At 44.0% G+C, this 24645-nt stretch overlaps 1 protein-coding gene across 2 annotated transcripts in view; it reads right to left on the reverse strand.

Annotated features, from left to right (window-relative positions):
* The window catches only part of Lrig1 (leucine rich repeats and immunoglobulin like domains 1), a 101195-nt gene that overhangs the window by 37197 nt on the left and 39353 nt on the right, over positions 1–24645 (reverse strand). The window contains exon 3 of one of the 2 annotated variants that reach the window (XM_013114185.3): positions 18364–18438. In XM_013114185.3, the coding sequence (XP_012969639.1) occupies positions 18364–18438 (75 nt within the window). Of the gene's footprint in view, positions 1–8755; positions 8775–18363; positions 18439–24645 lie in introns of those variants that run through there. The other variant, XM_040738171.1, reaches the window with a different exon arrangement.

Here is a 24645-nt window from a genome sequence, read left to right on the forward strand (position 1 = left end):
ACCCTGCAGGTGTCCTCTATACTTCTCTCAGGTATTCTGAAGCAGACTGAAGGTAACCAACTCACCAGTCCTCACATCCAATCATGGATAACCTTTAGTCCATTCCTTGATTGTGGACGCTTAACAAGAAATCCAAAATCTTCCATAATTTTAAATCACTGAGTTAGCAAAATCCAAATTACAGCACTTTGTTTGAACCGCTAAAGAAAACAGTTTTATACAATTTGACCTGAATAGGAAAAACTGTAACATACCTAACATACCTCCAGTTCTCTGACCTCCAGCCCACCATCCCCACAGTGATCCTGGGAACAGTCAATCAAATCCTCCACCAGGGCAGCGCTGCCTACTTAGAGCACTTTGCACACCGAAGCTTTGCTCTCGAATTCTGAGGCTGTCAGGTAGCAAACAGCTCACTGCTCACACACAGCCGGCACTCAAAGTCTGGTCAGAACAGCTGAAGGACCCACCTATCTATAGATGCTGTGGGAACCACAGGGTAGCTTAACACATCATCCATGATACTGGCACAATGTAGACAGCTGGAGACCCACCAGCACTGAGGGTAAAATTTAGTGCAGCACTGAGTGGCCCTCATGCTACTTAGGGAGGTATTTGCACTAAAGACACAATGCAGATGATGAGTTCAAAGCAGGGTGCCCCTGGGGCAGGTCACATGATACTAGCAGCTATTTACATTTATAAACATTTTTACAATATAAAAGCCACACTGAGACTTTTATGCATAAATTATAATGCAGAAGTTAGTGTACTTTTATATAAGGTACATATAAAACCCACATGAGCATCACTCAGATCAAAACAGAAAACCACCACCTCCAGATCTCTTAGCTGTTATTCTTCTCAAACCAAACCTAAAATTTCTTTCAACCATGAATAACTGTGCCTATTTTAATGCTTTCTGTACACTAAATTATCCCACATAAACTCTTCTATATCTGGCTACTTTCACTCCCATATTGAGATCCATTCAGACTCTTCTACTCAGAGTGTGCCTGCATGCCCCCCCACTGTGTGTTACAAAGTCTGGGTATGTAGCTCTGACTGGCACTACTGTCTCCTAAAGCTTGAGCCTCCATCCGCCCTCTTGGGATGCCATCCCAACTTCAGCACTTCATTTCTATTGAAGAAATACACAGAGATTTGTTTTCTCATTCCATTTTTTAAGTAGCACCGGGGTGTTTCCAGCTGGGACTATTGTGAAAATCATAACCATGAACATAGATGAGTCCTCTGAGCATGCTTGTTGGTGCGTATCTATGTGCTCTCTGGAAGGCATGCAAGGGCCGGTCCCAACATTGCACCTGGTGATCAGCATGTACATCTCCAGTCTCACACTGACACTGGTAGCTTTCTTTTAGACTAAATTCTCCAAGGCTGAAATGAACCTGAGAAGTGGTTTGTTCTGGGTGCCCATTTCATGCTGTTTCATTTAACATTATTCAGAAGTCACACCTTGTCCACTTTCCCCATCCCCACATCTCTCAGTAAAATTCATTACAGGGGTCAGTGAGATGGCTCAGTGGATAAGGACACTAGCCCCAAGCCTAACGGCCTACATTCAATCCCTAGGACCTACGTGGTGCAAGTGACCACTAAACATTAGCTCCTGAACGAAAATATCTATCTCTAAGTGTAAAAACAGGAAATAATTATTAGGAATATAGGTCAAGGCCACAGAACATGGCCAAGTTCAGTTTAATTATCTTGTTACTTAGATGAGGACCTAATGATCACAAAATGATGATAACAAGGGGAAGGTATAAATTAGCAAGAATAACGTCAAGATGAAGACCCATATGCAACCTGAATGCAAGGCCCAGGAGAGTCTTAAACCAGGTGAGCACAGAAAACCTTGACAGGCCAACCTAGATAAAAAGTCAACATGACAAGCAGAAGTATTATTGCCCCTACCTGCCTGGTTTATAACCATCTTCCTAAAGTGAAAGCTAAAACCATCTGTCCCATTGTACAGACTGACAACCTGCTTGAAGACACTGGTGTCTTGTAAGAGACAGCCCAGCGCACATGATCTGGTGGGCAGGAAGTGAGAATCAGCTAAGCAGGTCTCTTGCTCACTGACTCTCTCCTTCCCTGCTGCTAGTGAATCACCCGTTCCCTGGGGAATTTTGGCAGATTCTCAGCCTGGCTGCAGATGATGTTCTGGATCTGTTTATTCAGGTGGAGATTGGATAAAAAACAAGAGCAGCCCAGTGGCAGGATAAACAGTCTCCGCCAGGCAGGGTCAACTCTCCTAAGGCAGGACTGGGCTGTGTCAACCAAGCTCCCAGCCGGCTCACTTCCTTTAGGATCACTGAACCCCCCCTTCCCCGGGGGTCTTCAACAGACAGTTTCCATTAACTCTTTGAAAAAGAAATCTGATGCCTCAAGCCCATGTGAATGCATGTCTCAAGGACCCTGCTGCAGCAGATACCACTTGGCCTACCATCAGCCTACAAGTATTGACCTAGAAGCTTGCAATGAAGAAACTGGAGACGATCAAGCAGCAGCCAGCACTAAGTCTACAGTGACCCAGCCCAGGGAGAATTGGTTCATGAAGACACAGTCCAAACTGTCAGATTGTTGCTGTGTTCCACAGAAAGGTTCACAAATAAAACAGTAACAAAGAAATACCCTGAGGAAAATGTACATTGCTGGGTGAAAAGGGCCCATATGAAAAGGCTTCCTAATACGCACGTCTGAAGGAGAACATGCTGAGAAAATAAAAACACTGAGACAGCAAGATACAGTAGTTGTCAAGAAGGAAGGAAGGAAGACAGGGAGGGAGGTGGGATAGGTAACACTGGAGTCTCAGGTAGTCATTGCACATTTTTCAAACCAATAGAATATCTAATACCAAGAGTGAAACCTAACTTAGACTACACACTTTATTAAGGGATAATGTATTAATGTTGGTTCATCAAGTATAAACAATGAACCACAGTAAGACAAGGGAAGCAAACGCTGGGGTAAGTGGCGGGGCACTACAGGAATGCTCTGTACTTTAAAGTTATTCTACAAACCTGCAACTGCTCTAAAAGTATATTAATTAAAAAAATAAAATCTCAGCCAGGTGTGGGTGACTTGTGCCTATAATCCCAGCAACTCAGGAGACAATGCAGGGGTTAGTCTGAGCTTGAAGAACCTAATCCTGCAAAGTGCGACCCTGTCTCAAATCTCTGCCCCCACTTCAAAAAGTCGCCTGGAGTATTTTGCAGTACTGATGTCACAGCACATGTAAGGTATACAATGGTTTTCACTTCTTTCCTTACTGCTATATGCTCAGTACCCAGAAAAACCCTTAGAATACAGAGGTTTCTCTACCAGGTTGTTGAGCAAACAAATGAATCACAACTCTAGCTTAACCTCCTGACAATTACAAAGAAGAAAAACAAAGGTAAAGCCATACAACTGTTGGGCGTTGGTGGCACACCCCTTTAATCCCAGCACTCGGGAGGCAGATGCAGGCAAATCTCTGTGAGTTCGAGGGCAGCCTGATCTACAGATCGAGTTCCAGGACAGGCTCCAAAGCAATACATAGAAACCCTGTCTCAAAACAAAACAAACAGAAGCCATACAACCTAATTTTTTTAAACAAAGAAAAGGAATTAAAAGCAAAGCAGAGAATTTACTTTCTTTTCCAGGTAAGGAACCTACAGACAATTTTAAAGAAAACAGTGGGGAAAAGTGAGTTTCTAAGTTACTTACTCCTTTCCAGTATTCACTTAGCTCCAAACACTGAGATTCGTGGATAAGTCCAAGTCAGCAAGGGTGAGACATTGCTAGATCAAGAAAGGATGGCTCATGTTTCTTTTTGCCTGGCTCTGGGACAGCAAGCTAAGAGTCACCTGAGTGTCACCTGAACAATGCCTCTCCACTCCCTCAGGAAAGTTCCTATCAGATGCCACTGACCAGTGCGATCTAAAAGCTACATCTGCCTTCAACCCTGAGGACACAGGCTGAGTCCCGCCCCCACCCCCCAACACTGATGGCCTGGACTTCCTTCCATGCCTGCAGGAATGGAATTTGTCCTGGCATCCTGGCAGGGCAACATGGTATCAATTGGAATCAGGAGATAGAAATCAAGGCAAGACAGCCACTTTCATCAGAATTTCCATCTACATAGACATCTTAAATGAAAGGCATAAGTGCTTATCATTACTGGTCAAGGCTACCATGGCCACCAGATGCTCTCTCAGCTTTATCTGCCTCCAAATTGTTCTCCTTGTTTCCAATCCTAGCCACCTGCACCTGGTACCGACTTACCCCAGCACACCCATGGTGCTCCTCTGCACACCCATGGTGCTCCTCTGCACATCATTACTGCCACTAACCCTCAGCCCTCATGCTCTTGCAACTTAGCAGAGCACCAGACAGTCAAGCCTCTAGCCCTGGCTCAACCAAACAGCCAGCGCTACTGTAAGGCTGGCCTGGCCTTTCCTGACTTACAGCAAACAAGCCTAAGGCCAGTCTCCCACATGGTCGAGGCCATGGGCCACGCCTGTAAGAAAGAAAACTCCTACATGGAACAATGAGGAACAACAGACTTTCCCAGTCTCCAGGACCTGGGCAGCTGTCTCGTGGCAACAAAATGGACAAAGCCAGACAGCAATCATGTTACTGTCCAGTCCCTTGCCCCTAGCAGTGTACTACATGGATTTTTCTTCCTCCTGGATGAGGGAGGGAGGGAGGGAGGGAGGGAGGGAGGGAGGGAGGGAGGGAGGGAGGGAGGGAGGGAGGGAGGGAGGGAGGGAAAAAGTAGATGACAGTGCTAACACAAGATGGGAAGGGGACTTAGTGAGACCAGCAACAAACCCCAGCTACTCTGAGCAAGTAGCTGTAAGGAGTAGTCTCTCTGCACTAAGGGGCTGTAACCAGCAAGGGTTCCCATGAAAAAAGACCATTCACAAATGCTGGTTTGTGAGGGCAGCACCAAGGAGCCCAAAAACCAATGGGCCCTGTCATCAAAGCTTGTGGTCCTTCTTCCTAGTGACCTCACCATCCAGGACCAGGACAGATGAAACAGGATAAAAAACAACATGGTGACCCTATTCCTCATTCCCTAATGGAACACAGCCTCCTTCGTATGGCCACACTTCATGTCAGCCTTGGGTATCAAGTATACCCAGGAGAATGTCCATCCAATGTGGTTAAGCCAAAAGGCAGGATACATGGGTTGTCAATGTGCATGACTAGTATTCTAAAAGCCCTACCCAGAGCAAAGTAGGGCGAAGCTCTCACCGATGGTCTGACAGCAACCAAATCTTCGCACTATTATGTACAATATCAATGCACTTGCCATTTAGGTAAATAAGCGTATTTAAAAACAAAAATCCAAACCAAAAAAACCCAGAAAACATGAATTTAGATGCTGAGCTTTGGAACCTAATCTTTTTAAAAAGTTTTTTGTCTTAGATTTTATTTATTTTCATTATATAACTGTTTTTCCTGAATATATGCATGTGCAGTACCTATGAAGCACAGACGAGAACATCAGAGCTCCTGGCACTGTAGTTATACTTGTCATCTGTAATGTAGGTGCTGGAAATTGAACCTTGGTCCTCTGGAAGAACAGCCAGTTCTCTTCCCCTGAGCCATCCCTCCAGTCTCTTGGAACCCAATCTTTAACTGGAAATGCCTGGGTAAAAAAATATGCATGGAGCATGGCATTCACTGCTTCACTGTCAGTGCACCAAGCACAGATGAAGATTTGGGGTGCTGAGGTCTGGAGTCTCCTATAGAACCCTGTGCCATAACAGTCTCACAGCATGTGAGCCCACTCCAGGTGGTAGACACTTTAAAGGCTCATTGTAACCAGAATCTGGATGAAATTCACTAGAGCTTGCCCACTTTTCCTTTACACAGGAGGCCAGCACATCAATTCCAGTCTCAGTGATGTGGAATGGCCTCATGATGGAGATGGGTAGTAGTCGGACTCTTGGGGAAGAGATCATCACTGGACAGAACCCAGGACTCCCACCAGGGAGAAGCATCCGCTGTGTTCGGCCACCATGTGATCAGAACCGTGGCAGGACCTGTCCCTAGAGATGTTGAGGAAGCAAGTGAAGCTAGGAGACATTGTATACTCCCCCGCCCCACTCCAGCCTCCTAATGGTGACCCACATACCTGCAAGGATCTCCCCAGGCCTTAGCCTACAAGCTACAAACACATTGTTGGTCTAGGGCACCAGACATCCTCTATAGACACTGAACATGACTGAGATGGTCAGCTTCCCCATGTCTACATAGATCAGGGGGACGGGGTGCCTCTCATTTCCTAGGCAGAAAGTATAATGGCAAAGAAGCATTCTCCAAGGAGACATTTTCTACCCTCTGCTCCCAACCATGCCAGGCAAAGTTTATCCAGATCCTAACTCAGGGGTTATTCCCTGGCTGGAAGTCATCCAGCCAACTAGAGTGCAAGTCCAGGTGTTCTCAGACTCCCAGCTATGCTGACTTGTGAGCAGAAGCAGTACAGGCAGCTAGATCATACAGCCAGTGGCCAAGTGAACAGAGAGGGGAGTGATGGAGCCAGGATGTCCCAGAAATGTCTTCAGGGGCCACCAAAGGGCCGCCTGTCTTCACCTGTTACTAGATCCACATGCCAGCTTCAAACAGCCCTAACTAAGTTCCAGGCAGAGAAGGAAGCTGTTTCAGCATTTGGCTGCAGCCTCTAAGACAAAGTCCTTTCCCTCCGGGGAGTCATACCATGATGTGCCTTTTTAAAAATAAAATCAAGCCTGCTTCCTGCCTCATCTGGAAGACTTTTGATCTGATCATATGATTTAGACTATCTCTTACCACGCAATTTCCCAAGCCTTTTAGCACATGAACTAAGCACACTTGGAAAATTGGGATTAAGAGTCGGCCCTTTAATGGTGTCCTCCTTATCCATCCCACAGATGACAAGATTGCCACAGCATCAAAGTAGCAATATAGTCAGCACCACTGTTTTGCATTCTCAAACCACCAGTCCCCATCCAGTCTGCTCTGCATTCCCACAAGAGCAAGCACTTGCTGTTTCTTCCTTGGAAACACATGCTTTTAAAGCATGTCATTGAGGATGTAAAAGCAAAAGGTAAAACTACAAAGCATACAGGAAAAAACAGGAGAAAATCATTCAGCTTAGAGCTAGGCAATTCTTATACTTGACCCTAAAAAGCACAATCCATAAGGTAATAAACTAATGCACTGAACTAAACTTTATCCCCAAGTGTATGGTATTTATAATGTGAAAAAGTTTGTTAAATAAAACACCAGATTAGGTGAAAACATTTTCAAAGCACACATTAAAAAATAAAACAGTATCTAGACTATGTAAAGACCTTACAGAACACAAATACCAAGAAGTAACACAAAATAATTAGCTTAAAAACTTGACAATAACAAAGACAATATTTCAGCAAAAAGGTTCACAGATGAGCTGGTCACTAGGGCACACACCTATGAGGAACGAGACCTCAAATCCAGCCTGGGCTGCACAGCCAGATCCTGTACCAAAAACAACAAAAATAAAATAACCCACAAGTAGCAAATAAGGCAGAAGAAAATGTTCAACATCAATGAACACCACGAGAAAAATGTAAATTTAAATCACAATAAAATATATCTATATATCTAAGTATTTATCAGAATAGCCAAAGAACTAAAACATGGAAATATACCACCAAATACTAACCATAAAAAAATACGACTGGGTTATTTATACATTGCTAATGGAAATATAAAATGGTATAGCCATTCTGGAAGAGTTCAGCAGTTTCTGAAACACCAAAATATGAAGTGCTATGCGACTTTTCCACTGCACTTTGAGGCATTTATCCCAGAGAAATGGAGATTTAATTCACACAAAAATCTGTACATGAATGGTCACAGCAACTTTATTCAAAACAATCAAGAATTGGAAAAACCACAGGAGTCCCTCAATGGGCAAAAGGTTAGGCAAAGTATGGTACAGCCACACCATGGAATACAACCTGGTAACAGAATGGAGCAAAGTACCAGCACACAACTAAACCAACCTCCAGAGAATTACACCCAACACGACCAGTCCCAATAGTGTGTGCTATACTGCTCCATTTCCATAACACTTAAAAGAAAAGAAAAGAAAAAAGTATAAATTTGGAGAGGTATAGCAATCCAGGTGTGGAGCAGGAAGAAAGTGGGTATGACTATATAGGAGGAACTTTAGTGGGTGTGGATATGGTCTGGGTCTTGCTTGCATCAATATCAATATCCTGGTTGTAAAGTTTTACAAGATGGAGCCACTGAAACTGAGCTAAAGATATTCAGGGAATTTCTATTTCTCACAGCCACTTGTCAATCAACAATTACCCCAAAGTAAAAAGTGTAACAAAAACAAAATGCCAGGCAGTCACAGCTGATAGAAGAAGGCCTGATAAAGTGAGACAGCTATATTCCAGTTCCCAAAAAAGGATATACCAGAAAGCCAAGAATGAACACACACACACACACACACACACACACACACACACACACACACACACACGTGAACTCCAACAGGTTTTTAAGAGATCATCCAGAAGGAATAAGAAGGAATATCTGCAAATGAGATCAACTTTGGGGCAGACAGACAGACAGACTATCTGATACTAGGACACCTATTTGGGGTAAAGGAAACCAACATCCCAAGAGCACAGTAGCAAGGCAAGAGCCGTGTCACCCCAGCCCTGAAGCTACATGTGACAGTATGAAGCAAGGGGATCCAATTTACCTCCATGGCAGAGTCAGATGGTTCAGAAGTAACTTCTGAGCAGCGCTCCCCAGGACAGTATCTTTATCCTCCCAAGGCTCTGTACCAACACAGCTGGGCACACGGGTAGCACTAGAGAAAACAGGCCCTGGGTGCTACAGTGCTGCAGCCTCCCCACACTCACTTTCAGCACCCAGTTAAATTGGGAAGAGAAACCACAAATTGGCACCTCTGCCTCAGCTGTTTGGGTTTGAAATGCATCCAGGAAGTGAGAAAATGGAATGGGAATCTGCCCTAGAGTGATGTCTTCAAGGGCAGGTCCCATTGTGGGTAACTCTGCTGGCATTACCACAAAGGAGGCTGGGGCTCTGCAGAGGCCTGGCAGCAAGATCACTTCCCTGTATGTGTCTGCCACTTAGGAGGTAGACAGCCAGAACCTCTCAGAACAAACAGCTCTGTGACAGGATGGGGAGAATCAGTCTGAACTGCAGGCACAAGAAGACTTTCAGAGAAACTCTTAATGAGAATGACACCACCAGCTGCTCCAGGGAGCTCACCTGAGACCCACACGATGCTTGTAAAGCAAATACGTGTATGAATAAGCTGGCCATTACCCGGGCAGAAGCATCTTGCCCCACACTCTGAGGTGTCCCACACCCAACACATGATATGTCAGCTCTGACAAAGCCCTCTTAGGTGCCCAGACCACATCATTCCAGAACAAAGTGGGCAACCAGCTTTGGGGGAGAGAGAATATCAGGACCCATCTGTCACTCTGTGACCTCAGGGATAACACTTGCAGTCTGTGTACCTTCAGCATGTCACAGACTACAGAATTGTACCTCGGAGGGCACACAGGACAATGCCTACATACACCAAATCTGCAGTCACTGTTTCATATCTAAAAGGGTGGAAAGATAACATCTGATCATTTTGTAATCACAAAATATCCATTTCATATGCCTGTCGATATAATAATTAATAAAACTGTGAACCATTGCACAAATGGGTTGAATCTGTATTCCCATATACTGCCCAACAATGACAGGCCTTATGAAAGAAAGGCCTGGCATAAACACAAACACATTTCTTCCACTTGGGCTAGAGGAGCTGAAAATGGCTCCCAGGTGTGAGCAGACACAATAGACCCTGCCTTCTTTGCGAGGTCATCCTGCAGGTCAAAGTCAAGCCGGCCATTTTCGGATTAGGTGCATGTGCACAAGAGGCTTCCCCAAGTGCTAACTGGATTACAGAAGCCACCTGCAGGAAGTGGGGAGGGGGAGGAGGGGAGAAGGAAATGGCCCAGTTGGAGCGAGTCTGTTGATATGGGCAGGAGCCAGCCCCTTTCACGGCGGAGGTTGTGCAACCAGAGCAGCTCAGCTTCCAAGCTGCATTTCACAGAGCCCTGGAGGGTGTTCAGAGCCCACTGCTGGAAGGAGTGGCTCCTCCCTCCAAGTCTTTCCTGGTTTCTCAAGCATCAGGAGCAGCCTGTATTCCCACTGGATCCTGTGCTATATTGAGAGAGAGGGAGAAAGAGAGAGAGGAAGGGAGGGAGGGAGAGAGGAAGGGGGAGAACACCACCCAGACATCTAACAAAAGCCAACACTCAGCAGTACAACTTCAGCTGCTGAGTTCCCAAAAAGGCAGGAACCTCCATGACCAACTTGGTATTCCACAAGTGCTCCCTGCCTGGGCTCCCCCAGCTCTGCAGCTGGTGTTCCTTCACTTTCTCAGCAAATAACTTGCAGATGTACCTCTCATCTCCCTGGCTTACCAACCCCACTCCCAAAGACCAAGGAGGGGAGAAAGAAGGAAAAGGACCAGTCATGATGGTGTGATTTGGCAGGCTCTGTAGGAGGCTCCTTTCCCAGAGAAAGGCTCACTGTAACTGGGGGCAAAAGGACATCTGTGCTGCAGAATCCCTGGGAAGCTGCTGGGACACAGCAGCTTTGTAAAGTGGGCTTTTCTATCTTGAGGCTCAGTGGTGGTACCCAGCATCTGATGAAACTGCAATTCTGAGACCACAGGTCCTTTTTGGCCTTTCAGCAGAAATTTACTGGCTTGCCAACAGCCTGCTTGATAACAAAAAAAAAAAAAAAAAAAGACAGAAAGGCAAATGACCCTAAATGGAACTAGTCCTGTCTGTTAGTTCTGATAGTATCCCCAAATGCTGCAGGGTCTCACTGTGCTGGCTGAACAGTGGTAAATTACACCCACTTCAAGGAGGGGGGAGAACGGAAGTCTAATATTAGAGATGTGGATTAGAGTCCACAGGGTACCCACTGAGATTTCCAAATTCCTGAGTCCTAGAACAAAGGATTAGACAGAAACACATGGACAGTTATAGAAACAGGGACAGTGTATTAAGGAAGAGAAAGGCATTCCCAAGAATGGGAATGGGACAGACAGCTGGGAAAGGACTGAGACTTGTCAAAGCATCCTGCCCTAAGCCTGGTGACCCTTTGCAGGTCATTTCCATCACACCCACCTTCTCTTGAAGATTTTATAGGCTTTTGCTTGAATTTTTGTTTCTGCCAACTGGCTTCTTCACTTGCATTAATCTCTATACCGTACTCTACTGCCGCAACCTCGGGTAAAAATGTCACTTTATCTGAGAGTCTTTCCTGTCATGTGTTCATCAGCAACATGAAGGGACCTGAGCCAGTGCTCAGCCCTTGTATGGTGATTATCTGTCCATCTTCCTGTGCAGCTAGATGGAGTTCCTTAGAAGATGATATAGACCCATTATTACTTAGTTTCTCCTGGGCGCCTCCTAAGAACCCCACAGCAGGCCTTAATGTACAACTCTGGAGTCCATCACACACCAACCAGTGCCCTACTACTTTTCTTTTATTGTTAAACCTGAAAACTGAAAGGAGAAAGACCAAATCCATGATTGACTAATTAAAGCAAGATTTATTTTAGAGGTGCACCTGGGACTGGCCAGCTGGCTGTCTCACCCTAAGTCCGGATTTTAGAGAGCAGCTCTGGATGTGAGAAAGACAAGTTTTTTTTATAGCTCAGGGCTGGGGGATTTGATGGGCAAAATAGGCAGGATCATAAGCATAACAAGTTAGTCATAATAAAAAGACACGATTTCAAGGTGGTTGTAACAACAGGTAGTCCTAACAAGGTGGTCATAACAACCCTTTTGGAACAAAGGTAGGGTTGCAAGATGGGAAAGCAGGAAGAAAGGAAGGGTTGTGCACAATGCAAGGCTGGGAATAGACCAGAGAGAGACCTACTGGAGCAAGAAGAGAATTGCATACCCCCCCACACCTCTTTTTAACTTCCACATGAGACAAAGAAGTGCTCTTCCAAGCTTAGGTAAGGACAAGCATCTAGCAGATACTGGTAACTGATAATCAGCAGTAAGATAAGTGGTGTTAAAACTAACTCGTGCCCTGGGGGGGGGACAAGCTTCAACAGCCACCAGTGTGCTAATGTTCAGGTGGCAGTAGATCTCCTATCAGGTTAGACTGTGCAAGAGCGCTCCTTGTCTCCTTCCCTCCCTAGTAACATGAAAAGTCAGCTAGAGAGCCCCAAGTAGGCCACCAATAAAAAAACACTCTCAGCAGCAATAAACTGGTAACAGCCATGGGTTTCAAGCATGCTCAGTGTATCCATGGCACTTACGCTTATTGTCTCCTGCCACTCAACTTTTTGTAATGACTGCTTGTAGCCCAATATTCCTGGCAGGTGCCCGTCACCACAAAGGTGATATCAGGAAGTGTCTGATTTATTCTCTTCCAAAGTCCAATGGGCTTGGGAAGGATACATGAGTCCTAAGGCTTCTCTCCCACATCTCACATAAACCTAGGCAGTCCATGTCCACCATGGCAGGACAGCAGAATCTGGGACAGCACAGGCTAATTGTCTTGTCCCATACAGAAGTATTGAGTCAGAACAGGCCGATGACTGGCAGATAGTATGCCAACAAGAAGAGCAGATACAGCCACCTCAACTTACATACCCCCACAATGCTCAGTTTCTACAACAGTAAAAATGAGCCCACCATCTGACAGTAACCCTCAGCTTTTAAATATGACCATCATTTCATCCTTCCCGGGATAAACACCATGTGCTAAAGGTTTTTTGTTGTTGTTGTTTTGTATTTTTACATCAACTCTTTAATATGTCTTCTAATACTGGCCTTCCAGGGGATATACTCACAGGAAGTTTGAAAGACAGCTAAAGAAATACAAAGGCAAGAGCCCCACCTACTCTTACATCTCAGCTGAGGGATAAACACTTCTACCTCAATGCACACACGCCACTTCATATCAGCATTGGAGCTCTACATCCAGCGAAGTCATACCTGTGACCTTGAACTACAATCTGTCTCTAAAAACAAACTACACAGCAAAAAAAAGAAGGAAGGAAGGAAGGAAGGGAGGGGGAGGGAGGAAGGAAGGAAGGGAGGGAGGGAGGGAGGAAGGAAGGGAGGAAAAATGGAAAAAGATATTAGCAACCAATTACCACTAAGTATACATTTGCCTGTGTTTCAAGCCTAATTTCTGATGGTCTGAGTTCAGGTCCTGAAGCCAGGAATCATTCCCAAAGTTGCATTCAATTCCTATATCCCTGGCTTCAGGCACGTGCTCTTGGAGGGTATGGAAGGAGGGTGTCTGCAGATCACAGCTCTCTTCCCATTAAGGTCTGCTTTTTCAATTATACTTTCATTACTAATTGATTTCTGCACTGGCTGCTCTTCCAGAGGATCTGGATTTGATTCCCAGTACCCACATGGCAGCTCACAACCACCTATAACTCCAGCTCCAAGTGAAGTAATGCCATCTTCTGGCCTTGCACACAGCACAGGGACATAACAACCATACAAGTGAACTGAAATAATAATAAAAAAAGTGTAAGAGAAGTATTTCTAAGCAACAATGGAACACTTTAAGTAGCAGAATTACAAAGTCAGAAACAATTGTGTGTAACTAACTGCTGCTCGGGTGTCCTGCCTATCTAGGACACAGGTTGAGAAGAGCAACTAGACCCATTATTCCTGAGGCAGTGGAATTCAAGTTCAAGGACAGCTCAGACAACATAGTGAGACTCTTCCTCAATTAAAAATGTCTTAAGAGCAGTAGTAAACTTGCCTTACAAGCAAAATGACTTGATGTCAACCCTCAGAAGCCATATAACAATGCTGGGCACAGTAGTACACATCTGTAATCCCAGTACTCAGGAGGATCCTTGGGGCTCACTTGCCAGCTTGTCCAGTCTAACTGGAAGGCTTCAGAGCTATGAAAGACTGTCTCAAAGAAAGAAGATGGTGTTCCCAAAATTGGTACTTGGCCTCTGACCTCCACATGTACATCTGTGCAATCGAACAACACACACACACACACACACACACACACACACACACACAAATATTTTAAAGGAGCTGGGGGTATATGAGGGTGGATTAAGGAAGTCCATGAATGCCCAAATAAAAGAATAAAAAATATTATTTGGGGAACACTCACACAATGAAGGTAAAGAGTCACCACGATCTTCTGTCCCTGGAGGTGCAGGATGCTGTGATGCAGGATGCTGGGATCAGGTCTCAGGCCACCACCCAAGAAAGAGCAAGAACAACCCCTCCCCTTCCATATAAGGGATCATATCCACACACCAAAGCCATGCCCTAAGACCCCGAAATTATTGGTGGAAACAAATTCCCACTACACTTCCCCTTTTTGTCTCAATAAGAAGGTTCTAAACCTGACACAAAAACTATATACAATAAGAACAAATATCAAGTATTGTCCAAGAAAAAAAAAGTTAAAACATATACAAATTTAGGCCTACAACCAAAAAGAGCAACATCAAGCAAGAAACACATACTAAATGTCCAGGCTATAGGTAATTGGCAAAGATATAGAGATTAATCCAACAGCTGACCTATCCTGAGGAGTTTAAATCTTGTACCTAAATGTCTTAGCTAATACATGAGAGAATGTTAGCTGAGACTATCTAGTCTTTAATCCCATAATCCCATCAAAGACCTGAGAAATAAAATAATATTACCTGGGTAAGCAGGAAGTAAAAGTTGGCAACTTCCTAAAGGTGCAAGAAATGACAGAAATACTTGGCTAACTGGACAGTCACCCAAGGTCTCACAGTAACATCAAGGCAATCAACTTTGTCTAAGGCCTAGAAAAATCTGACAGACCATTTTCAGAAGCAGGAAAAATTCAAAAGACTGTCCTACTTTGTCTTGCCAAGGTTTAGCAGTCACTTATCTTTGTAACCTGCTTGTCCAGTTTGGACAGTTTGCTTACTACAGGCAGTTGAGGCAAGGACTGTCCTTTACCCAACAGGCCAGTTTTGCCAAGACGACGACAAATTCCAAATGGAATATCTCCAGTGCCCAACATTCTCTCAGAAATAGTTTGGTGCTGCCAGGAGCATTTGTGTCTCATGTCAAGAGAGTTCTAAACTATGAAAATATTTAAATGCCATATTCTATATGTCTTTGAAGTGTTCAAAGATCAACTATGCTGAGTACATCTCTGTGCATCTAGAGAACCTACTAACATAACTAGGTATGAAAAACATGAGTGACTATAACCTGTAACTCTCAATAGCATATATCACTTATTGGCTAAAGCTTCACATGTAAAAACAAACACTCTACCTTGAAATTGTAACTATATATATGTATATATATTGATCAGAGGTAGAACTATATAGTGCAATATGACAAAAATATCCTTAAATTGTATCAATATACAAAATATCTTGAGCATATGTAGAAACATGCAGATACAATGTGGCTAAATAATTTTATATTAGTGTGCAAAAATATTGTAAACAGAAAGAGGAACCTACACAATATGACAAATATAATTCCCCAAATAAATATCTGTTGTTATTTTATTCAGGCATTTATAAACTTCCTTAATCCACCCTCATTTGGCACCCAACAAGTATACCTGGACAGGCATTTGCCTAGCATATCTAAGGCCCCAAGTTTAATCCCCAATAATACAAAAATTAGGTAGCTAAGGGAAAGAATTGAGGTAAGGACCAGAAGTGTCTCTGAACTGCCATACCTTCATGCACACCATCTAGATAAAGCTTTAGACAAAAGAGAAGGGGCAGCAAAGGAGGCACCCACTAAGTTTTTACAGAACCCTGACACCTTTTAATTGTGCAATTCTGAAACACAGCAGAGGTCAAGAAAGCATGTTGCTCCAAGTCTAAATGACGTGCAGTGGCTTCCCTGCCTGTTCTCTCATTTGCTGGTAACAAAATGGTCTATAGCCGTGCTCCCCAGACTGCTAACTAAACTTTTGCAGGCACCAGAAACACAGTTTCAGAACAGAGAAGATAAAGACCTTCACACTTCAACTTCTGGACTCAGAGAAACTACTGCCCAAGTCAGATGGGGACAAGAGTAAACCAGTGAGGTGGCTGCCAACATGAACCTGCATTTTCCAAACTGAATCACAACAGAAAGTGAGGCTTTTTTTTCTTCTTTACATATTTCAACATAGTCTAATGGAAGAAGAGGAACAGGGCCAAACAGCCTCACTGCTCCCTGGCACTAGTGCCAAAAAATAGAAACAGATTTTTAGTTAGTAGAGCAAGGCAAAGTTGAAAGAGCCACAGGCTCAGGAACTATATCAGGAGCCCTCCTCCCACTGGGCTAGATGGCTCACAATCACCTGTACAGGAGTTCTAATCCAGGCTCAGTTCTACCACTGTCCTGTAACTAAGAAAACTTTTGGGGAGCTACTCTTCCCTGGCTTCCTCACCGAGTAAGGGGCAAACAGAATGAAACCAGCACTTCTTATACTCTGTGAGTGGACATGTGGTCTTGTTAAACAAGGACTGTGATGCATGTGGCCTGAGGTTCTGCACTCTAGCATGCCTGGAGCTGGCAGGAACCGCTAGTCCACAACCTGGGCTTCCAGAAGCCACAAGTTATACGCATCTTCAAGTGCTGTGCTTCATGGATACACAGGGGATTATCACATCTCTAATTAGCTTCACATAAGGCTAACTGACCTAATTTACCAGCAATTAAACACTCTCCAGATGCTGTGCACAAAGGCCAAGTGAATACAAAAGAAAACCAGACCTTTGCCTATCTAAAAGGGATACAGTGTTTCCTAAAGCACCTCACAGAACAAGGGCTGATTCACAAATCTTATGGTCCTAAAAGTGAGAGCTCACCAAGGTCCACAGAGCTGTGACTAGTCACCAGCTAGAAGCAGTGGCCATGAATTCATGTCTCGTGGGATAACAAACATATTATGTTCATTCCACTCCCGTTAGTCCTGGCCTTGCTCATGTTAATGTGTAAAGGATAAGGAACACATTTTGTAAATGAGGGAAAAGAGGTTCTGAGAGGGCAAGCCATTTCTCCAGGACACAGGGAGTGAGTCACAATTCTACTCCCCAGGCTCTCCTGTAAGCTACCAGGCCTTATAAAGGGTTAAGCTCCAGGGTAAAGTTCACAGGACAGGCACCCCTGAACACAGTGCCTGTGGCTAGTCAGAATCAGATCTTCAAGCTGCACCAACAATCTTACTAACTTCCTGCTAAGTCCTGAGCCTGTGTGAGAAATGAGGTGTACAGGTGAGACCATGAATCCTAAAACCAACAAATTAAAGGCATGCAGGGAGCAAGTGGAGACTGGAAATTCAGTATAACAGGGTATTCCGCTGGGGAAGCTGCCAATAAAAGCTGGTATCGATCATTCCTGTACTCGGGACATATGTGGAAAGACCACTGAGTGAGCTTAAACTAGTGGCACTTCACCTGATGCCACAGGAATGGGGTGGAGCCAGATGCATAATCCCCAGAAAGCTGGAAGCAGCTTAAATGATAAGACCCTCAAAGCTCCCTCCTCTTCCTTTTTGGTTAAGTCCTTGTATGCTTTCTTCTCATTTCAGTGTTTTGTTTACAGTAACACAAGGCAGTGATTTGTGTTTGAATGTCCCCCACAGATTCAGGGTTTGTATGCTTGTTCCCTGGCTGATGGTACTGTTGGGGAAGTTGCAAAACTCTTAGAAGTAACAGCCAGCCAAGTAGCCTAAGTGTACCACTAGGAGCAGGCTTTTGGAGGTTACCAGGACCCTGGTCTTAGCCTCCCTCTGAAATCTTCAATCAAAATCAATCCTTCCTTGTGCAAGTTGTCCCATCAGGTGCTCTGCCACAGAGATGCACAAGCAACTCCCATACACAGGTCTTGCCTCAGCTAACACTTGGAGGTGACAGATAACTGGATGTAAAGATGGCTCCAGTGCCCTTAGGACCATAAAATAAACTGGGTTTAACCAAAATCTACCACACAAAGATGAGACTGACATAGTTCATTCTTTTAATCTAGTTTATTAACCCAACTTGGAACTTAACTACTAAAAGCAAGAGATCTAGTTCTGTGTACCTCTAGCAGATGGGGGGGAAGGGGTGACTAATTTTCCCAAAGTTAAAATTCCAATTTAACACTATAAACTCCCAAACAGCAAAACAAAGCACTTGATATGATCTAATATTACTAGGCAACATTAAGAAAGGCCATTGTTCACCAGAAAATACATGAACACACATGTTCTTGCTACCAAGTGTCAGCAACCACCATGGCCCCACCACACAGCCCAGGGTCTCCAGGTGGCACCACTTACAGAAAGAGAGAGACGACGTGCGTGGAGGCCGCGCCCAAGGATGGTATGGCTGTCAGCTCATTGTTATTGAGGTACCTGTAAGAAAAAGAAGTAATTCGTCACTTGGAGCACTTAAATTAGTTGGAAATCACATACAAGAAAAATAACAAATCAGTTAACCACAATAAGGATACAATGTGAGATAAAAGAATTTAGAATCAGTTTTAAAGGAAGACAAGCCACATTGAAAAAAAAAAGCACACACACAAAACAAAAAACAAAAACCTAACCACTTATCATACCCCTGATAAAAAAAATTAAACATAAACAGGAACTATGTTCTGAATTCCCATCAAACTCAAAAATCAGACTAACAGGAACAGTGAAAATAGGCCGTGGTACAGGTTCTAGCCAAATGTGTTCCCATGACCATCAACAAAAATGATCTTGGTGAACTAAAGTAGTCACAAAGGATTTGGGGGATAGGAAGAACAGATCCCTCCTAGTTACTCTGGTTCTCTGTCCCAAGCAAGGGGCAACATGAGAATAAGAGCGGGAGCCTACTCACTCACAGGTATGGCATTCCAGGACAGTCAATATGCCTCCTGACGTAATAAGGGGGCTGGACTCACCCTCATCTATTTGAGGTTCCAGCTTAGTTGGTTTCTGATAAAGCCTTTCGGTGATGTTTGAAGAAAACAAACAAAAACAAATGTACCACGCTTCTGCAAACAGACATTTTGAAACTCCTCTACAGACAGGATTCACTCTCCAGGATCCTCTCCCATTACAATATTCTAAAACCAGATTTACACAGTTACTATCTCTTAACAGAAGGGAAAGCCCACAAACCAAAGTACAGCCTGCCTGTCTACCCACAAAGGCTGTGTAATCTGCCCTCTTTACATGGGCGTGCATTTCTAAATCTGGGAAGAGAATCCAAAGTCACTTCCAATGTGAGCCCAAAATGCCATAAGAAACCCAAGGCACAAAGTCAGGCTTTGGAGGGTGGGGGGTTGGCTAGAAAGAAGTAGTATTTAACAAGAGGAATTGAAGGGAAAAAAATGGGTTATCTTGTTCCCAATTTCTTAAGGGAGGTCTGTCTTGCAAAAAGCATCTTACTCCATTTGAGGACAAGAACACAGAAATGACAGCTGTATTCAAACAAGTACACGACTTGAATACTTGTTTGAATAATATGGCTGTCTGCCATCTTTTCAGAAATGAATAGAAGGGGTGGGGGCTTGAATTATCTCATTTGCTTTCTTCAGTGCCAAAGTAGTTAGGGACGAAGTTGGCAATTACTGACTGGGACACAGAGTGCCTTTTTCACTAGCTCCATGACTGAAGCATCTGGCAGGGAGAAGGCAGGTCTGTACCATGGGGCAAAGCCTTTCTCCACTTAAAGAGCCCTTGTTTGTGGAAATAGACAATTAATTACTTTAACAGTCTCTTATCTGACTGCCCCTAAAATCACATAGTTTCTGCTTCACTGTTATCTCTTCCTGCCCTGCCATTTCCCATCACAGTGTGGAAGTACTGAAAACTCTCATCAGTCCTAATCTCAACCAATAAATCTTCGCAGCACCCACCAGTGTGCTGATTACTAGAAAGGACCGGCACGTCTTATCAGAGCAAGGCAAACTGTTGAGTGTGTGTTGCCAACACGTTATCCTGTCTAAGAACTCGTTTCTTAAGGAACACTGGAAATCAGAGGGCAGTGGTGGCAGTAAAAATAACAGCAGTGCTCTGCTAGAGACTTAATGAGGTGGCTACCATTCTAGGAGCTTTTCCATGCATTATGTCTCATCTTTAGATACCTAGATACAGGTCCCAGAAACATCCCAGTATACCAATGAAGCAGTCAAAACACTGAAATGTACAGTAACTGGAGCAAGGTCACCACAAGTATGTGACAATGGCTCAGGGAGTCAAGCCTTAAGATCTAGGTTCCTAACAACTACCTGTTGCTTCTTTGTAATTACAGGCCAAATTCCATGTGCGTTGTCCTAGCAGCAACTTTGAGTCAGACACCAACAACTGTTATCCCCTACATTCCAGTAAGTTTAAGTCCATTTAAATACTTAGCCTGGGGTCATATGACCCCAGACTAGCACTTCACATGTATGACACAGCCAGAAAATGAACAAAGATGGTCAAATCAGAAAAGAGCAAGCTCACAGGCTAGGAAGCATGGGACAGGCTTGAACATTCATAACCCCTCAGGTAACAACAAGATTGTTTCCTGCCTGCTTATCATAACTTGATTTTGAAGTTGAAACAAAGAATATGAGATTCAATGCACGTGAACTTCAGCTGAGGAACCTGGTCTCAGGCCAGCCCTGATATGCATATGACACACCACTCCACTTGACGCATACCACAGAACTAAATGAGTGAGGCAGAGGGGCAGGCCAGCACTTCACATCTCCATGAGCCTGCTAGAAGTGGATTATGCAGGGACAGCAGACTGGGGCTAAAGATTAACTGGGGAATTGTATGTCTTGATGAGCAGTCCCGGAGCAACAGGCTCAGTCAGAAATAGCAAGCTCTAATTTCAACAGGGCTGCCTGATTTATGGAGAAGACAGTTGGAACCTAAAGGAGAGGAACTCACTGCACAACTAGCCAACTTCTAGATCGTTTCTACTTTTAAAAGGAAAAAAAAAAAAAAATGCTAGCTCAATGTAAGCTGCTAGCTCCATCACTAGTAGCTCCACAGTTGTTTGCCCTGCTGAAAAGAGAATGCAATCCTCAGAAGGCCAAATCGCCAAACTCACTCTGAGACGTGAAGAGCTGTTTGCCAGACTGAAATAGAGACTGGTCAAAAATAGCAGTGCTGGAGCACTGAAGAAGAGAGGCGCTCTGGATGTTTAGCTGTCTCCATGAATACAGGCATTTTAGTGGGTAAGGATGGTGTGTGATGAAATACTTTCACTATCTAGGGTTCCACTCTTCCATTCCACGTGCCCTGTACTCTAACAGCTCCTGCCGACTCTACCCACCCACCCCCACCCCCAAACCTTTACTTCTACTCAACGCACTATAAATCTTCCTGAAATGTCTAGCTTTTATAAACCTTTTCCTGGTGATTCGGGATCAGAGCAGGAATCATGACCCAACCCTGAGCAGGAGGAGGTGTAAGTAGGGTCAATGAGATACACAGTCTGCCTGACCCCAGGATAGAACCTGGAGGTTGGATGCTTCCTGCTGACCCTTAAGGTCATCTGGGACATTCTGATCCTGCAGCTTTCTCTCAAAGTGTCCACTTATAAAGTAGCTTGAAAAGGAAGTATTACATGCTGCAAGATGTACAATGTCATAAAGGGCAGTTCGCAGTATAGCATCATCATTTATTAACCTAATCAAATTTGGTTTTAATAAATAATATAAAAACCACCAAAGGAGCAATTGGGGATGGGGGGGGGGGATAAGTACCATATTTATTTACTGAATGACTGAAGTGGACACACAGTAAAAATTTCAAATACTCCAATGAAGAATACAAGGAGTATTCAGTGAAAGATAAAGTTTCCTTACACTTCAGGCCCCAGCTCTGCCCAAGAGGAAGCTTCTGGGACAATTATAAGAGACTTCCAGGTTTGTTTCACAGAGACACATACTATACACACTGCTTTTCCCCTTAGGGATATATCATGAAGACCTTCTTTTGGCCATCAGCAGAGTTTATTTACTAATTTATTTAGCACTTGGCTCTTTGTAGATAAAGTGGCTGCTCTGGGCTGTTTCCTATCTCCTATCAGGAAGGAGCTGCAGCTCACAGGACTCAGCTTGAGAGTTTGATTGGTTGTTTCTTACAATGAACAATCCATTAGCAGTAGTTCTTTAAAGCAAAAATGGGTTTTAAATCAGGGCTTCAGTTACTGGAGAATAACACACAAGATTTTCCTTGGCAAGACTTTATGACATATGCAGCTGGTCAGATAAAATTGTTTTATATAGTAATACAGGGTATCTTCCATTAGAAATCATGAAGGTTTGATCCAGGACTCCCTGCAAATACCAGAATCTACTCAAGAACCTTATAGAAATGCAGCATCAGTTTGTAACCTGAATGTGTCCTGGAAACCCTCAATCATCTCAGGATTACTTAGCAGACCTAAGACAATGTAAACACTAGGTAAACCATTATATTACACTGTACAGGATATAAGACAAGAAAATAAGTACACCTGTATGTGTTTCAAACAGATGCATTTTCAGTGATCAATAAGAGGTTGGCTGAATCCACAGATGAAAAATCCATGGATATGGAGAAGCAGTCACTTAGTTAATAATCACACATGACAAGAAGGGTGAATGAGTAATACGTTCCCAGCTCTGCCCCAAAGCCTGAATAACATACCAACCCCTCAGGAGTACACTCAACTACAAATCCCCCTCTAATGATGAATCAAAGGCAGTTACCAAGTAGTTGATCAGGGAGTTTGGGAGTTTTTTTTTAATCACAGAGGACTTGGTTTTTCTACTCCTTACCAATCAAGTGACCTCCAGCATGCCATTTAATCTTGCTGTACCTTAGTTTCCTCCTTTAAGAAATGTAAATAATAAAAGTACCAGAGTCACATGGGTTTGGGCAGGATCCAGAAGAAATAAATCTAAAAGTTGGAAATACTAAGAGCAAAAAAGCAGTCCAACAAAACACCGCACAATGTCTCTCGGTCTTGCTTTACATAAACAACCATCATAACCCTCTACGCCTGTGCTTGTACATGCACACCAGCAGAGCGAAGGAGGGAGAAGCAGTCTGGGACAGAACAGAGTGGAGCCCTAAATACCTGGAGGCAGGCCTTCCTTGCCCTCTCCAGGAAGCATTTAGGGCACAGCAGCATAGTAGCAAGCACTCCCAAGCCACCCGAGGTAATGTGATCCAAGTGCCTTTTCACAGAGGACTGTATAAATAGCCCTCTTACTAGAGGACTCGGTGTCCAGCACTCTGGTGGAGGCACTCCCGGTGGGCTTTCCTCAGGGTTGTAAGCAGTGAAGACTGACTCGAAAGCAGCTGCACAAGACCATGTTCTCCAGGGGCCTCCAAAGGACTTGCTTTCTCTCTCTCTACCAACCCACAATGTTATGTGGTTCTAGAGCCTCCCAAATTAAACCACTGCTAAGCCACCACAACTACTGTGCTCGCCTTTGGCTCCAAAGACCACAAGGTCTGGGAGAACTAACTTAAGCAAACTTAATTTGGAAGCACTGGTGTTTTGACTGTGGGTTGTGTTCTCTTGTTTTTTCTTTTTATCTTCCATATTCTTACCTAGTTCCTACCACTCACTGCTGGTAACCTCTTTGAGTCACCAGAATTTTATTACAGTTTTCTTAAGAAAAGCCCTGGGCCTCCACCAGTAGGAAGTTAGTGTTGCTGAAGAAGTAGGAGAGAGTCACAGTGGCCAGAAGTCCAATCTGTCAGCCTCAAGGATGTGTTACTAAATGGCACACTCAGTATGGTGGCTGCAGAGTTCCAGAAGAAGAAGGGAATCGCACATCTGTATCAGTCAGGGACTACAGCAGAACTGACCATTAGCTATTACTTCAGTGTCACAGAAAGGGGAAGGGAAACTGAAGAGCCACTTCTGCAGAACAGAAGCAGAGCCAGAAACTCAAACCCAACTCTTCTGCTACCAAAACAATCATTTCCCCACCAGGAGGCCTTGTAGCCACAGAGCACTGGGGTGAGCAGTGGTGCACTCTACCCCTTTCTAGCTGTGGGTATAAACTCTTAAGAAACCTGGAGTTGATGGCAATGAGGAGGTCAAGGGAGTGAGACAAATGGAGGAAAGCTTCTATGAGCAAGGGACAGAGATGGAGGGAGATAAACACAGGAAGTACTCTTCAGAGCACTAACCACATGTGTGAATGGCAGGACACAGAACATATTAACAGACTTTAAAAGCATATGTCAAAATGAACGCAAAACACAATCCACAGTGAACAAATTAAAAAGGTCAAGACAAGATGAATAAAAGCAGTGCGGTCAAGACATTCTTGGTTCTGAGGCAAAAGGAAAAGTACCAGAAACATTGATTCTGTCTTTTTTATAATTTTGTTTATTGTGAACTTTCTAAAACATTCATCTGGACTTTTAAAATATGACATCAAAATATCCATTATTTTGGCTGGTAAGTTTTGGTAGCCTTGCGACATCAGTGCCTAAGGACAGGCCCTCACTTGTCTCCCCCTAATCACAGACCTATTTTTGTCTCTCATTCGACCCAGAACATCATCTACCACAAAGTAGACACTCAAATAAGTATAAACAAAAGCCTGTGATATCATAGGAAAT

The sequence above is a fragment of the Mesocricetus auratus genome, unplaced genomic scaffold (assembly GCF_017639785.1).
Source record: "Mesocricetus auratus isolate SY011 unplaced genomic scaffold, BCM_Maur_2.0 Super-Scaffold_100676, whole genome shotgun sequence".
Lineage (NCBI taxonomy): Eukaryota > Metazoa > Chordata > Mammalia > Rodentia > Cricetidae > Mesocricetus > Mesocricetus auratus.